A 17,085-nucleotide genomic window follows, 5' to 3' on the forward strand; every position below is an offset into this window, starting at 1 on the left:
AAAAAAAAAAAAAAAAAACTTCTTTGACTTTTTTTTTCCCCCCTTAGGAATGAATCTCATATTCCAGCCTGTTTTTCTATTCTGATGCCCTTTTTTGTTTTTTGCTCCTTAACTCCTTTTCTCTGTATTACTTTGACAATATTAAACTGCTGGTTTTGCTCTATTTTAGTCATTTTATTTAATTTATTCTACCCATTTATTAAAATTACTTAAATATGGTGCTTTCTTTTTTTGAGTTTTCCAATTTTTTTAAACAATTTTTTATTAGATATTTTCTTCATTTACATTTCAAATGCTACCCCGAAAGTCCCCTATACCCTCCCTGGTGCTTCCTTTATATTGACCTCGTGTTCAGTTATAATCCCAATGGATTAAATTTATATATCTTCCTTACTTGCACTGTCTGCTCCTCCTTACTTATTGTTGGGGCAACAGTACTGCATACCTGCCATCTAAATACTAGATAGCAGTATCAGGAAAATCACTTATTCATGACCCTTCTTCGCTGCATAGAAATTTAAGGCCAGCTTGAGCTATATGAGCATTTGTCACAAAACATAAGACACCATAACCCCCACTTCCATACTGTAGCTTCATAATATCTAACAGTACTTTGTGAAGATTAATCATTGAGTGGTTTTAGTTTTTTTAACTTCTCATATTGCTCAGGTAAGATCGTCTATCTCCAGTTCTTAGTAGTTTACTCTTTAATTCCTGTTATATAATATCTGACTGCTCCTAAAGATGAACTGTACTTCTGTTTCAAAGAGATTTGTCTACTTTATACTTTGTATATACCTGCTTCTGGCTCTGGGGAGTACGAAGCCTTTAATGTACACTAGACTTCAAGTAGATGGTTATCTATCGTTGGTTCCTTCAGGCTATAATCACTGTTTAAGATCTGTGGCTTTTAGTTTTCCCCTTAATCCAACATTTCCAAAAATTGTGACACACTATCCAGTGGTATCCTGATCTTTTACAGTAATATTTTTTTCCATATGAGAGGCAGTAATGTAGCATAATGATTTGACAGTGCTTGGTGCTTTTCTCACTTTCTCATTTCTTCTCTCATGTACAATTATCTTTTTTTTTTTTTTTTTTTCAGTTTGAGAATAGTTACTTCAGTCCAGGGGATAGAACCATTTATCAGCACTTTGTTTGCATTTTTGACATTATATGTGTTCTCTGAAAGCTTACCACAGAAATAATAATGCATGAATAATTTTCATTTTTTCTTAAGCTTTATTCCTTGTCTATCTTACTTCTTAATAGGTTTTCCTAAAGGAGCATGAACGACAGCACTTACAAGATCTGCTTCATCAGGAAGTGCTTCGCAGAATCGTACTCTTGCAACGGTGGTTCAGGGTCTTACTCTCTAGGCAGCAGTTCCTTCATTTGAGACAGGCATCTATTATTATTCAGGTAGGAGGAGAAAGGGATTCTCTATATCAAAGTGACTTTGTTTCACCTTCATTTATTAACCAGAACCATTTTACTGTGAAACATTAATAATGAAACTTTAGTGATGAGAATAAATCATGCTTATTTTTTTTTCCTTTTTATTTATTCTTCTCTCATATATTACATCCCAACTGCAGTTTCCCTTCCCTCCCCTACCACCCTTTTCTCCCGGATTCACCTACCTCCGCTCTTAACCTCCCCTCAGATAAGAGTGGCCATGTAGGGACATCAACCAAATATGGCATTACAAGCTATAAATAGGGCCAGGTATATATTCTCACTCACAGCTGGATGAGGCATCCCAGTAGGAGGAAAAGAGTCAGAGACTGTCCCTGCTCCCCCTGTTAGGAATCTCACAAGAGCACTGAGCTACACAACCATAACATACATACAGAGCACTTAGGTCAGACCCATACTGTGAGCCCACTTGAGTCCTGGTCAGTTGGATTCTGTAGACTATGTTTTTGTGGTGTTCTTGATCTCTTTGACTTCTCCAATCTTTATGCCCCATCCCTTATGGGACTCCCATAGGCTTTTGTTTTCTAAAGAGCCAAGTTTTTACTTATAATCTTACATTTGAGGTGTCCTTGGATAAGTAGTCTGACATGTGGGTCTTGTTTTGCTTTTGTTTTGCCATAATTCTCAACTGCTTCTTTATGGAATTTTTCCCTTGATGAATTTTTGCAGAGGCCTTTCCATTCTCTTACTTTCTTATTGTCATCAGCTTTAGTAAGGTTGATTAATGCATACCATAAAGGGTCTCCATTAACATGGCAGGAAGGTTCATCAGTTGGCTGCAAGTCCACAAAGATGGGCATGGCACTTGCTTAAGGCTTTGGCAATTCTGTGGATCCTATCTGTTAAGGCATTTTGGTCTTAGAATAGGTGATCTTTCGCACCTCCTATAAAGTAGTATTATGTTCCAGTACACCTACAGTAGCAGTGCTTTGTTTGGGCACAGCAGCAGGTTATAGGTGAGACCAAACCTGGACCAACCAAAGCATCAACACAACTCAGTAGCAGCATAGAAAGAGCTGTTGTTATTTTTAACCACCAACAAGTTAGCTACATATACTTAAAGTGTAGATGTAGAAATTTAGCCTGTTTTACTTTTTCTATGTAACGAGTGGTAATATGACAGCCATTTTCTCTTTTCTTTTCCCTTAGCGATTTTGGAGGAATTACCTAAATCAGAAGCAAGTCAGAAATGCGGCTGTGGAGAAAGATGCTTTCATAATGGCTAGTGCAGCTTCCCTTCTTCAGGCATCCTGGCGTGCTCACTTGGAGAGGCAACGGTACTTGGAGTTACGAGCTGCAGCTGTCATTATCCAGCAGAGATGGAGGGAAGTCTATAGGTTTAGGCACAGGGCTGCTACCTGCATACAGTCAAGATGGAGGGGCTACAGGCAAAGGAAGAAGTACGAAGAACAAAGAAATAAAATTATCCTGTTACAGTCAATATATAGAGGATTCCGAGCACGGCAAAGGTAATCTTATTTTAATGAAGCAGTTGTTCCTTCTGATTTCATAGTTCCTTTGTTTAAACCTCTGCTTTAATACTTTTATTATTATGTTTTTATCACTAGACTGTGGTAAAACTCTACCAGTTCTAACCTGTATTTTTGTGCTTTAGCAAAATTAAATAAACATTTATTGAATTAAATCAGATTGGAAACCTCTATGACCTTAGCAGTTATGGTCATAACTGCTAAGAATAAACTTGTACATTTGGTTTAATCATATAAATTTGGCAATAGTCAACTTTTTTTTTAAACCTTAAGAACATTGATCTCTATTGTACTGTATTAAATTGATGATATTAATGGATTTTTAGTACAGTTAACATTTTGTCTAGGCTATTCAGTTAGGAACTATTCATAAAAGAAGAGGATAATCAAGGGCCAAGAAGTGGGAGTGGGTGGGCAGGGGAGCAGGGTGGGGGAGGGTATAGGGGACATTCGGGATAGCATTTGAAATGTAAATAAAGAAAATATCTAATAAAATAAGTTTAAAAAAGAAAAAATTAAAAAAAAAAGAAGAGGATAATTAGAACAATTACAATCAAATTAGTTTTAGAAATATATTCATGAGTACAGAGGTGCATACTAGTCCTACCTAAATAAGGGATCTAGGCAGGAAGATTACTTGAGCCTGAAGTTTAATGCCAGCTTTGAACATAGTTAAGGATAGCAAGGCTCTACCTCCAAAAAGTATTTCTATTAAAAAATATATAGCAAATTTAATTGTCTTTATTGGTAGCCAAGAGCTGTCTATAACCCATTTTATCTATTTTTGTATAGATGTAACGCTTTAAAAGAGGAAAAGCTGAGAGAAGCAAAACTAGAGCATGGACTGGTGCATGTCAAGGCATGTGGACCTCTAGAAATCCAGGGTTCAGACCCTTCTGAGTGGGAGGATCGCTCCTTTGCCAACAGAGTGAAAGCCATAGAAGAATGTAAATCTGTGATAGAGAGTAATCGAATTAGCCATGAGAGTTCAATGGACTTCTCAAAGGAGTCTCCAGACAAGCAACAGGAGAGAGGCAGAAGCCAAAGTGGTACTGACTTACAGGGAGATGTGATTGTAAGACAGAGGCCCAAGTCCTTGGAGGATCTACATCAGAAAAAAGTAGGTCGGGCCAAAAGAGAAAGTCGGAGAATGAGAGAATTAGAACAAGCTATATTTAGCTTAGAATTACTGAAAGTCCGTTCTCTTGGTGGCATGTCTCCTTCAGAGGAACGTAGATGGTCTACAGAATTGATGCCTGAAGGCCTTCAATCTCCACAGGGTACACCTGATAGTGAGAGCTCTCAAGGGAGCTTAGAACTTTTGACCTGTGAAGAGAACCAAAAGAGCAAACCAGAGTCCCTCATTTTAGATGAGGGAGAATTGAAAATTTCATCACCCAATACATTTACTAATCCAAAATCACAAGATAATGCCCTCAGTGCCTCAAATGAGACAAGCTCTACATTAGCTGGAAAAGGAGCATCCTCTGACTCAGAGCATTTGGAGAATGGGACTGCAAAGGAAAAGCTCGTCTGTAGTGCTGAACCTATCTCCCGTAACCCCCAGCTGAGAGACTCTTTTGTTTCAAGCAGTCTGCCTACATTTTTTTATATTCCTCATCAAGAAGCTCTGAAAACAAGTTCCCAACTAGACACAAGTATCCAAAGAAACAAACTACCAGAAAGAGAAACCATTCTGAAGACGACTCTTACTCAGGATATTAACAGAGAAGGCAGGAAGTGTCAGTTTTCAGGGGATCAGATGAGTCCTTTGAGTACGGATTCTTCATGTACTGTGCTTAAGAAGTTAGAAAAGCTGAATATTGAAAAAGAGAAAAGGCAAAAACAGTTACAACAGCAGAATGAAAAAGAAATGATGGAACAGATTCGTCAGCAGACAGATATTTTAGAGAAGGAGCGTAAGGCCTTCAAGACAATTGAACCGTCACGAACTGAGGCCTCTGTTTTGGCACCATCCTTTTATCAGCCAAGACAAAAAGTAGAGAGGCCATGTTCTCTGTATATCCAAAATACTCCAAGTAAAGGAGAAGCTGGTGTATTAGGTTCCCCATCAGCAGTCACTAAAAGAGATGCAGCTCTTGCCACAAAAGACAGTCCCTCCATTCATTTACCCCCTAAAGACCGACCTGTCACCCTGTTCTTTGAAAAAACAGGAAGCCCATGCCAATCTAGAACTGTCAAGGAATTATCGAAGACAGAAAGAACGGGCACCCAACATGATGCTGCCTATAAACTCTCTAATAATCGCAGTACAGAAAGAGAACACTTTAAGTCAACACACTCTTACAGCCACAGATCTGATGACCCTTCCAGAGAGGGAAGTTCAAGAGCCATTTTCTTCACACCAAAAGACAATATTATTACTCCCCTGTAAGTGAAATTGGTATTTTATATGTTAAGTGGGGAATTTCTCACATTAGTTTGTTGAAGTGGTTTGTTTTCTGTTCTGTGTACATGAATGCTGCTCTAATTTGAGTTTTTCCCCTCTGTGTAAAGTGTAGATAATTATATCCTAGGAATCCTTGGATGTAGATAACACATTTTTTTTTTTTTGGTATTCTTCCTTATTAATTGAAAAATCATTTGTAAAAGGCAATGTTGTGCTTATAAGTGTACCAGGCATTCAACATATTCTGGTTGCTGTAGGGCTATGAAGTATAATGATCCAAACTGATTATTGTGAGGCTTTTCAGAACTTAGCATGTTTTCTCACAGCTGTTGGTCCATTTATGGTCTTCATTAATGTCTTTGGTTTTTGTATGATAATTACATATAAAGCTTAGTATCATAAATTTTAAGTGTATGATATAGTAGTAGTTGTTATATAAGTTGTTATACAGCATGTCTTTTTCATCTTGTAGTGCTGAAATTTACTCACTAAACAGCTCTTCTTTTTCCCCCTTCAGTTGCTGACAACTATCTTCTACTTTATGATTTTTTTGTTTTTGTATTTTTGGGACAGGGTCTTGCCATGTAGCCCTCGCTGGCCTGGAATTTGCTATGTGGAACAGGCTGATCTTGAACTCATAGGGATCTGCCTGTCTCTGTCAACCAAAGGCATGTGCCACCATGCCCAAATCTGACTTAATTTCCAAGAGTTGAAGTGTTTTATGCATCTGTTGTAAGTGGGAATTCTTTTTAGTTTTTATAATTAGCCACAGAAGCATTTTAACTCATAGAGGTCATGAGAAGCTGCTTTCTGGTTTAGGTTGTTTTAAATTCTGATGTTTGGGATCAAACCTGGGACATCATGCATGTCTATCAAGCAAGTACCAGACTTACACAGCTGGCACTCACTGAGTCATCTCCCCAGACTTCATTTATGAGAGTTAAGTAAAAGATTTCTAATGGAAAGCAATTAACTTATCAGCTAGTGTTATATATTTTTGTATGTTTTAAACTAGTCTGATGCTAGTAGTTAAGTCATAACTCCTAAGGAGTCTGAAGTCTAAGAATGAATTTTAAAACTCATAATACTAAATTAATTAGTGCCATGAAAATCTAGGTACTGCTCAAATTTTCACCAGATTCTATTTCTATATAGAAATTTATTGGTAAAATAGTCTTGCCACTCTTTTTTTTTTTTTTAAACAAAATTAAACTTTCACAACCCAGAGCCGGGCGTGGTGGCGCGTGCCTTTAATCCCAGTACTTGGGAGGCTGAGGCAGGTGGATTTCTGAGTTCGAGGCTAGCCTGGTCTACAGAGTGAGTTCCAGGACAGCCAGGGCTATACAGAGAAACCCTGTCTCGAAAAAAACAAAAACCAAAAAACAAAAAAAAAAAAACCCCAAACTTTCACAACCCAATATTAAAGTATTTGTATTGTTTGGAGCATACTTCATTTTGCCTACTAACAATTCTTATTCTGCCATTGTTAGTATTAGCCTCAAATTTTAAAGGTAAGATAGTGGTTAGTAACATAGAAGAGTTCAGAAAGTATTTTTTTTTTCCTAACCAATAGGAACATCCCAAAGTAAAACAAGATCTTAGTTACTATCATATTTTATAATTATGTGAAAAGCCTATTTAAGACAAGAATCCTAAAGATGGAAGGGATTTAGAATTTTTATTTTCTTATTATTGAATTGACTTTGGTTCTTTTTTAAAAATTATTTATTTTCCTATTCTTTACATTAGTGTCTTGTCTGCATGTGGGTCTATGTGAGGGTGTCAGATTGTGAAGTTACTGACAGTTGTGAGCTGCCATGTGGGTGTTGGGATTTGAACCTGAGTCTTCTGGAAGAGCAGACAGTGCTCTTAACCACTGAGCCATTCCTCCAACCCCTTGACTTTTGTTCTCATCTAATTTTGCTGCTACCTTTCTGAAATGTATGCCACCATAATGGAATATATCCAGTGATTATCATAGGATCCTCTATGAATTCATCTTGCGTGTAGATTCTTGATTATACTATTAATTGGATACGAAAAATCAATCTGGGGACTTGGGAGGTGGCTCAGTGGCTAAGAACACTTGTTATACGAGCATAAAGACTGGAGTTTGGATCTCCAGCACCCATATTAAAGCTGAGTGTGACTGCACACATATGTAACCCTAGTTCTGTGGCCAGTGAAGACAGGAACATTGCTGGAGATTTCTGGCCAGTCATCTTAGCCAAATAATAAAAAATAAAAAAATAAAAAAAGAATAAAGAAAAAAGTACACTCGGTTCAGTGAGAGATCCTATCTAATGGAGACAGGCAGATAATAACACAGCAGGGCATCCAGTGTTGTCCTCTGGCTTCCACAGGATAGTGCAGCCATGTGCAACTATTTACTTACATATACATGATATGAGAATAAATATAATAAATGAGATTCTGGATTGACTAAGATTTGGAATTATTTATAGAGTTTGATAGATTTCTTTGACTTGTACTGTCCTTTTAAATTATAATTCATAGCAGGGTGTGGTGGCACAACACTCAGTATGCAGAGGCGGGCAGATGTGAGCCCAAGGCTAGAACTACTTGGTGATTTCTGAGATAACCAGGGCTACATAGTGAGACACTGTCTCAAAAAACAAAGACAAACAATTATAATTCATGCTATACTTTAGGAATATCTACTAGGAATTGAAACACAATCTTATTTATTTTATTTAAAGTACACACAGTGGAAATCCTCAAGTCCACAAACAAGATGAGCCAGCTTGGAAACCTAAGTTAGCAGGGTCGGGGCAACAAGAGGTAAGTATTGGATCTTATTTATCTTTTAATTAGAATAACTGCACATTATTTTGGAATTTATTATTTTTATAGGTAGAACATCACATCTACCCACCTATTTATTTATTTATTTATTTATTTATTTATTCGAAAGCAAGCTGTAGGCTATATAATTAGGAAGGTGCGTACTAGTCAAGAATGGTACCTTAAAAGTACAAATTATATTACAAGACAGTAGTTGCTAAGGCAAAAAAGAACAGTTTGTTCAGGTGATTTTGGTGTGACCTGTGGTACTGAAGGGTAACCTAGTTCACTATGGAGAAGAATAGTGTAGACTTAACTTGGATCCTTATCTGTTGTTCACAGTAATGAATATGGGTTCTTTTTGGTCCTCCCTGTTACTTCTGCTAGTAGACAGGGCATAGGGCATGGTGGGGTGGAGGGAAGTTTCCAGACACTCATGAGCCCTCTTTCATTGGCATCTTCTCCCAAATTACAAAAACAAAACATTGTTGTGTTATTTGTTTTATCATTTGGTCAAGCAGGTTGCCAGACCGGCCCATAAAAAGAAAGCTCGAATGGCGCGGACGCGCTCCGATTTCTTGACTAGAGGTACTTTTGCCGAAGGGGAGGGGGATACAGAGGAAGATGATAACGATGACATTATTGAGCCCCTTCTCTCCCTTGACCAAGCTTCTCACTCTGAGCTAGGGCCTGTATCCAGCCTGGGTCAGGCCTCTCACAGTGACTCCGAAATGGTAATTTTTACAGCAATAAGAAAAAACAGCAAGCACATCTGCTTGGAGTAGTCTTTGCTAATCTAAAGCTAACCTTCACAGCTTTTTTCCATATACTGGCTTGTACATGAGAAGCCTCAGGACACAGCAACAAAAGCTAAGTCTAATTTAATAGAACTCAAATAAGGGGCACTTTAATTGTATATATCAAATGATAAATTAGGCAAAATTGAGATTATCTAAATTAGCACTGATGTAGAAATGTTGACTCTTTAACCTTAAAGGTCTAGAGTAGGAATCATAAGTTTTTTAATTTTTATTTTTATAAAGTACCAAATAATAAATATTTTAGACTTTGTAGATCATGGTTTTAGTTGCTTGAAGCTACTTAATCTTGACACTACCGTGTGAAAGCAATCATAGATAATAAGATGGAAATGGGCATGGCACTTTAATAAATATGCAGAACTAGGCAATGGGCTTTATTTGACTTACTGGTCAGAGTTTTCTGACCTAGTATATAGAGTAAGATACCTGTTAAATAAACTCATACTTTAACTGAAAGACTATTCACTTATAAATTAGGGGTAGGGGAAGCTTTAAAGTTCCTATCTTCTCCTTTCTGGTAAGTAATAGAAAAGAAACATGAATTTTGTATAATGAAAGTGGGCATGGTAGAACACAGTTATCTCAAGGTCAAGGCCAGCTTGAACTATACAGTGAGACCATGTCTCTCAAAGACTAAGATGGATATGATCACACATTTAGAAGGCTGGATTTAGAAGGAGGATTGCCAAATTTTGGTACCAACATGAGCTACATAGTTGAAGGCCAAGCTAGATTAGAAAGCAAAGCCCTATCTCAAAAACACTAACAGAATCAAGCATGTACATGATCTCTAACACAGTACAGGCACATATAATTTAATGAGCAAAATGTGTCATCCTGGACCAAGCCAGCCATATAGGCTATGTGTAGTATGAATTTGTTTTAAACAGAAATTAAAACATTTTAGTTGAGTTTTTAAAAACCTATACTTATTTTGGCTAAGAATATAACTTCATTGAACCAAAATTAGGGCACCATATTACATGTATTTACAGTTATCTTAGGGTAAAGAGTTTAATTATTGGGGTCAAGATAGTTGCTTAGGAGATAAAGTGCTTGCTGTTCAAGGTCCTGACTTTAGACTCCTAGTACCCAATGTAAAATCAACCATGCTGGTATGAGCCCTTAATCTCAGAGCTAGATAGAGATAGAAGAATTACAGGAGTCCTGTGGTTAGTCAGCTTTACCACATGGTCAAGCTCCAGATTCAGTGAGAGACTCTGTCTCAATAAAACAAGATAGCCGGGCATTGTGACATGTGCCTTTAATCCTAGCACTTGGCATTTTAGTGGCAGAGGCCACCTTGGTCTACATATTGTCAGTCCAGGCTATCCAGGTTACATAGTGAGAAAAAGAGTGATAGAAGAAGACACACAGACACACACACACACTTTATTCTATGATTGTTCTAGGAAATGACAGTATAGAGACCCTAATAAACTAAGTCTATTAGGAACTAAAACAATTGTGGTTGATGAAATAGGTATTTCCCTATATAAATTGGCCCTCTAATCATTGATGTCTCTTTACTTGTAGAAGAGTCTTACGATGATCTTTGAGTCATTATTTATTTGAGGTTTAAACTGTTATGTTTCAATTATATTTAGACCTAGTTAGAATTTTTCTAGATTTCTCAAATGTTCTGATTGTATTCTCTTATGGAAGGCTAGACTCAGTTTTTAAGTAAAAATGTTGATATTCTGTGGAGGACAAAACCAAAAAAATGCAGGACATGCTCCCTGATAAAACAAAGTAAGTTATAGACCTGAAAATTGCAGAAGTTGGAAATGATCTATACTCTTAATGTATATAAATAAAGCTCAGATCTCTTGACAGTAGGATTAAGTAATGTTATGAAGGTGCCCTACATTTGAGTTATAATAATGAATATGTATATATAGTGAATAATACATATATATGTATTAGTTAAAATTTTATATGTAACAAACAAATCTTACTGAAAAATTATGTTATCTAGTCTGTATAGGTTTATTGTTTATGGAAGAACTTAGCACTTTATAACTACTGCTTTGTTCCTGAGAGTTTCTTGTGTAACAATCCTTAGTCCTTTCAGTGGTAGAATCCTATTCACACTGGGAACTCTTGCTGCGATCAACCAGGAAGTTAGGCTTTCTGCTTGGAGCTTTTAGCTCCTTTTGGTGGTGTAGCCTCTGTTCACCTGCTTGACAGTCACTGCATGCCCGTAGTTGTAGAGCACTTTCCTGCACAGTGTGTTGGTCACCTCTAGCTCTCTTACTATCCTGATTAGCCTATTTTAGGAACAGGTGGTGGTGCTGGTTTCTGGTGGATGCTTGCATGAGGAAGCTTTGCTTTGTAGAATAAACTAGTAGATATTTACTGGAGTGGGGGTATAGAGGGAAGGGAAGAAATGGTTTTAAAATGTGTTTCTCTGATGATTCTGAAAATGTGTCATATTCTAACTCTGATACTGTGATGGTGAATCTTACTGTTTAGTTTATAAGGCAAAATTATTGCATTCTCAAAATGCTTGTTTTTCAAAAGTGGATTTGAGTTTATTGGGCGCATGAATTTCTAAAAAATGGATTTCCCCCCCTGGGCAAAATGGTGTTATCACCAATATTTGTTAACCTAGGGAGCATGGTATTAGTTCTTAGCAGAAATGGCCATCTGCTATTTTAGTTTAAAATTCACTGATCTTACAGGATTAAAAACAACTGCAAATGAATCACCTAAAGGGAATTTGAAATAATCACTACATCTGAAGATGGTTAACTAATAATCATTGACGTTGTAGGAGAGTGTAGGCAAGAGTTATAGTTATCCACTGCTGTGACTTTTATACTTTTTTGAAAGCTTATATTTCATTGGATATTTTCTTTATTTACATTTCAAATGTTATCCCCATTCCTGGTTTCCCCTCTGACAAACACCCTCCCCCTTTCTGTTTACCTTTGATCTACAAATTTATTTGCTTAGATGAAGCTCTACTAGCAGTCAGTAGTTACTCAGGAAGGACTTAAAATGCTCAGTTATTTTAAGTCATATCTCAGTTATGGAAATCTAGAACACTGATAACTTACCTAACTTTTTTCCGTAGCCTCGATATTCTAGGAACCATCTTGACTACATTAAATCCATGATTTAGGCACTATAGAAATGGCTCAGTGGTTAAGAGCACTGGTTGCTCTTGTATCTATGTGGCAGTTTACAACTATCCAGGCAATCCTACAGTTATGCATTGTCATACACACAAGCAAAACTTTCATATACATAAAGTAATAAAAGTATTTAATATACCTATGATTTATATTTTAAGTCAGTAGTTCACCATTGCTATGCCTATTTGAAAATGCTGTTTTATAGATATCTTTATGTAGTTTTTGTCTTTGCCATTCTAATTCTCTGTTATTTGTGATTTATTTGATCTTTTGGTTTGGAATGATCAGACTTTTGTTTCAGGTGTAGGATATGATTTCAAGTTGATCATTTTAGATTAGTGATCCATTATACCTACTAGACTCTTTCTGTATATAAATTCTTGTCTTAGTTTTGTCTTTGGAGAAGTTATCTTTATATTTACTATTATTTTGTTTCTTGTTTGTAGTGACTTTTGTTTGTCTTTGTCTTGTCTCTGACAATTTTTGCTTTTATATCCTTTATTATTTTCCCAATTAAAATTTTGTGTTTTTCTTTCCCGCTTTGGTACCTTATATGTTATTTTCAAGTTAATTTTACTTTATTGATTGCATTTGTTTTTTTGATAGTTGATACATGTTTATTCAAAGTATCTACCTTTACTTATCTCCTTCCTCCCTCTTCCACTTCCGTTCCCACCTTCTTCCTTATAGACTCCTTTCCTACATTCACTTTGTTTTGTTTTGTGCCCACTGATCTTAACAAACCATGTAGCCCCAAGTTTGGAACTATTTTGTACACTACTAAAAACAATGACTGCTTCTTTCTTACAACCTATCAGTTGCCAGTGGTTCATGATGGAGGGATTGAGCCTCATGAGCCCCTCCCATCTAAGACTGGTGGTTGACAGGCTCAGTGCATGCAACTCCTGCTACCTTAAGATCATGTTGCAGTTGTGGCATGCTTTGAAGAGAGTGTTTTATAGCCCTCCCCCTTATGCTATGCTCCTCCCTTTTTAGATGTTTCATGAACCTTAGATGGGATGGTAAAAATGTTCAGGGTTGAGCTGTCAACTATCATTTATTCTAAGCCTCTTGAGTGGCAAGGACTCTAATCTCTGCTGTTCACTGCAAAGAGAAGCATCTCTGATTAAGGATGAGAATAGCATTTGTCTATGGAAATAAACATAAATAGTGAGAATATAGTTGAGTGCCTTGCTAATTTATTTGAAAAACAATAGTGAGGTCTTCATTTACCTGTGACCTCAGCCTTTTTTTTTTTTTTTTTTTTTTTTTTAAAGATTTATTTATTTATTATATGTAATTACACAGTAGCTGTCTTCAGACACTCTGGAACCATGGCAACTGCTGTCTTAATGAGTATATTTACTTTATTTTCTCTAATTCAGCCTTTTTTTTTTTTTTTTTTTTTTGAGACAGTTTTTATTACATAGATAGTGCTTCCTAGACCAGATTGGCCTTAAACTCACAGAGATCCTCTTGCCTCTGCTTCCCAGCCATGGGTTCTTGACCAGATTTACAGTATCAGATATATACTTTCTCCCATGGAGCAGCAAGCTGTCCCCCTGCTAACTAGCTTTCATAATGTTGGCAGGTGCTGTGCACGCTGCAGGGGTAGATACAGCATCAGCAGTCTTACCCAGCTGGGCACCCTAAGGACTTAAATACCAGTGGGAGAAGGAGTGTGCCCACTGATGCAATGCAGACATACCTGTTCTAGGTTGTAATGACTAAATTGTTCTGATTCTTATTTTGGTTCTAATTTGGGTTGGTTTATAAGATTAAAAAATTATGAATGTCTTCTATCAGTGTAACAAAATACAGTTTCTTTATGGAAAGCCTGTTCTCTTTTGGTGATCTAACAATGTTTTATTCCCCTTTCTCTTTTAACATTTTGATTCTTGATTTTTGAGCTCTTTATATTTATAATATAGTCTCCAAAAAGAATTTTCCTTATCCTTTTACAAATTTACTTTCCTCTAGAAGCAATGGCTTTAGCAATTTCAAGTCTTTTATTTTCTGAGGCAGAAGTTTCACTCTGTAATGAAGGCTGGTCAAATTCACAGCAGTTTTTCAGAGTTAACCTTTCAAAAACTGGGATTTCAGGTATGAGCTACTATGTTCAGCTTCTCTTTTGTGTTTCATGCTTCAGGTAGGCCTTTTCTTTCTGCTATTTACTTTCAGTCAATCATAAGGCCACTGCCAGTTTTACCCTTTGTTCTTCTACACAGTTTCCTTAGACTGACTTTATTCTTGGCAAAAGTTTATGCTGGGATTATGTTTCACTATGTGTCTGCAAGTAATTTGAAGTTTGCATGTACTCTTATTTACAGTTGTCTACTAGGTTTTCTTATTTTTATTCTTGTTTGATAGTTTTTGAGAACATCCCTCTGTATTTAAGCTACTTGGGGAGTTTATAGGTTGAATATCTTAAGTCTTCCTTTTTTTCCGCCCTCTAAGCAATTTACTTGTTTGGGAATATAGAGTTATTTTGTCTTGTTGAGTCTCTACATTGCTAGAATTTACTAATTGCAACCTTGTGCCATCATTTAAAATAGCATTTACCAGATATCAGAAATTAAAGAGGGGACCAGGAGTAGTGCACATCTCTGACCCTAGCAGTCAGGAAGCAGAGGCAGCTGGATCTTTGTGAGTTCCAGGCCATCCTGCCCTATGTAGAGTGTTCCATGCCAGCAAGGACTGCATAGTGAGATCCTGACTTAAAACAATGAAGCTAGGAAGTAGTTCTTGTACTGATCTTGCAGAGGATCTATGTTCAGTCCCTAATACCTATGCCAGGCCACTCTCCACTGACTCTAACTACAGATCCAGGAACATTTGGCACATTGCCACCCAATGTACAAACCTATGCTCATACACATGCAATTAAAAAATAAAAATGAAAAAAACAAAAAGATTAAGAGTATGAGTATGCAGGCATCTTCTAGGGCCAACACCAACAGTGGCTTGGTGGATATGATTTCCATGTAAAAGGCCTTTGTGGTAGAGCCCCACCCTCTCAAAAGGATTTGCTGCATTAGCAGCCACTGGCCCAGTTGGAGTCCACCTTGATGAAATCTCTAGGCAGTTATTTAATTTTTTTAATTTATGGCAACATTCTGGGCCATTTCCTCTTTTTTCTTCTGCAGAGAAAGAAACATACTTAGCTAGGCTTATATATAGTCCCTATATCAGAAGAATTGCTTTCTCAATTCAAAGTATAGTTATACTCTGGTCTGATTTCCTAGCAGAAAATTCATGCTTCCCCAGGTCCTCCTAGAGCCATGGAGCACAGTCATCATACCCTTACCGAATTACCTGGTCCTCCATCACCATCAAATATTTGTGTTCTGGGGCTAGAGCTCAGGTCTTCATGCTCTCATGCTTGCCTAATACTTCATGGACTGAGGATCTGTAAGGTTTATACTCTTTTTATTTTCTTTTTGAAATCTTGATTTGCTTTCAGTATCTTGATTTCCTTTCAGTATCTTGATTTCCTTTCAGTATCTTGACTCACCTTCAGCATCTGTATCCCATAATCAGTCATCTTCAATTTTTTTTGTAGCTATGCCAACATGTATATTCTGTGTTCTAAACAAAGATAAACAATAAGCCTGCTGATTGGCAGTCTCAATGAATTTGAACCAAAAATAATGCCTTCACATTTTTTCCCCTGGGGGAAAAAGTATGTGTACAAACATACGCGAGAGATAAATGCCCGTGTAAATCTAGTCAGATTAATATCTGACTTTAATGTTTTTTTGAGGAACATAGTTTATAGATAATGAGTAAATCCTTTTAGAACACATTAAGTGCTACATCTTTCATCCTTCTAAAATTGACTGTATTATTGTATTGTTATTGACTTGATAATTGATTTATTAGCTGTTTATAAATGAGGTCTAGTACATACAGTGACATGTACAGATCTTCATTTGACAGTTTGCTCTTTGAGAAATATGTATACAACTATGAAATCTGTTTCAAATGTCAAGATTTCTGTAAAACCAACAATTTCCTCATGTTTCTACTCAAATTCCTCTTTCACTCTCTTCTAGAACTTCATAGAGATGTAATTAGATAATATGTAGAAGGAAGAATTATTTTTTAAAATGTATATTGAGGTGGTATCTCTGGAAGTTTGAGCCTTTTTACATAAATTTTTGTTTTCTATTTCCCTTTTTCATCTATGTAAAGTTCAATTATATTTACTATTTTAATATCCTTCTAATTGAACAATTCAGTCGATGTAAATGGCTTGATTTCTTTCTTCTTGTTAAATATATATTCCTATCGTTTATTTTTCTTTTTAAAATTATGTAGTTTACATTGTGAATTTTTTCTGGTTAGTTGAAGAATTTTTTTCCTTACTAATTAATTTTCTGTATACTGTGGTTTTCTGGTAATATTCCAGATCTGGAATATAACTGTTCTGGGAACAGTTTGATTCTTTTAGGCCTTTCAAAATCAGTAGACCCAAACAGTACTCAATTGAAGGGCAATTATTTTGACTACTGTGGCAAGTTCATTTGTGTACTATAGTGGCCTATGCAGCATAGAGTTGAGTTCCTGACTCTTGGGTACCAGCATCATTACTACTAACCTTACCGTTAATCATTTCAGATCTGTCCTTGGTGTTGGGTTGTTTTCACATACAGTATTGATTAGTACTAATCCAAATACAAAAGGAAATCTTTTCTAGACATCTAGATTTCTTCTATTATGCATCTCTCTCTCCTTTCCAGTATTGGTACTTTGTCATAAGGTACTTTGATTGCCATGAGCTTTCATCTTCAGGTGTTCAGTTCAAGGAGTCTAAAATTTCATCTGGGGTTCCCCACCCCCCTCTCTGTGTCATAGCACAGAAACTAGTAATATTTTGAGGCAGCAAGCTGAAGCAGATATAAGCTACCTTCTTCTTCTTTTTTTTTTATTATTATTTT

General features: G+C 36.4%; 1 protein-coding gene across 4 annotated transcripts in view; it reads left to right on the forward strand.

Moving 5' to 3' along the window:
• Myo9a (myosin IXA) overlaps positions 1-17,085 on the forward strand; it is a 186,638-nt gene that overhangs the window by 118,271 nt on the left and 51,282 nt on the right. For 2 of the 4 annotated variants that reach the window (XM_029543623.1, XM_029543624.1), the window contains exons 23-26: positions 1,273-1,422; positions 2,629-2,948; positions 3,762-5,360; positions 8,100-8,181. In XM_029543623.1, the coding sequence (XP_029399483.1) occupies positions 1,273-1,422; positions 2,629-2,948; positions 3,762-5,360; positions 8,100-8,181 (2,151 nt within the window). Of the gene's footprint in view, positions 1-1,272; positions 1,423-2,628; positions 2,949-3,761; positions 5,361-8,099; positions 8,182-8,702; positions 8,919-17,085 lie in introns of all 4 variants that reach the window. The other 2 variants (XM_029543622.1, XM_021207762.2) reach the window with 2 other exon arrangements.

The sequence above is a fragment of the Mus pahari genome, chromosome 10 (genome assembly GCF_900095145.1).
Source record: "Mus pahari chromosome 10, PAHARI_EIJ_v1.1, whole genome shotgun sequence".
Lineage (NCBI taxonomy): Eukaryota > Metazoa > Chordata > Mammalia > Rodentia > Muridae > Mus > Mus pahari.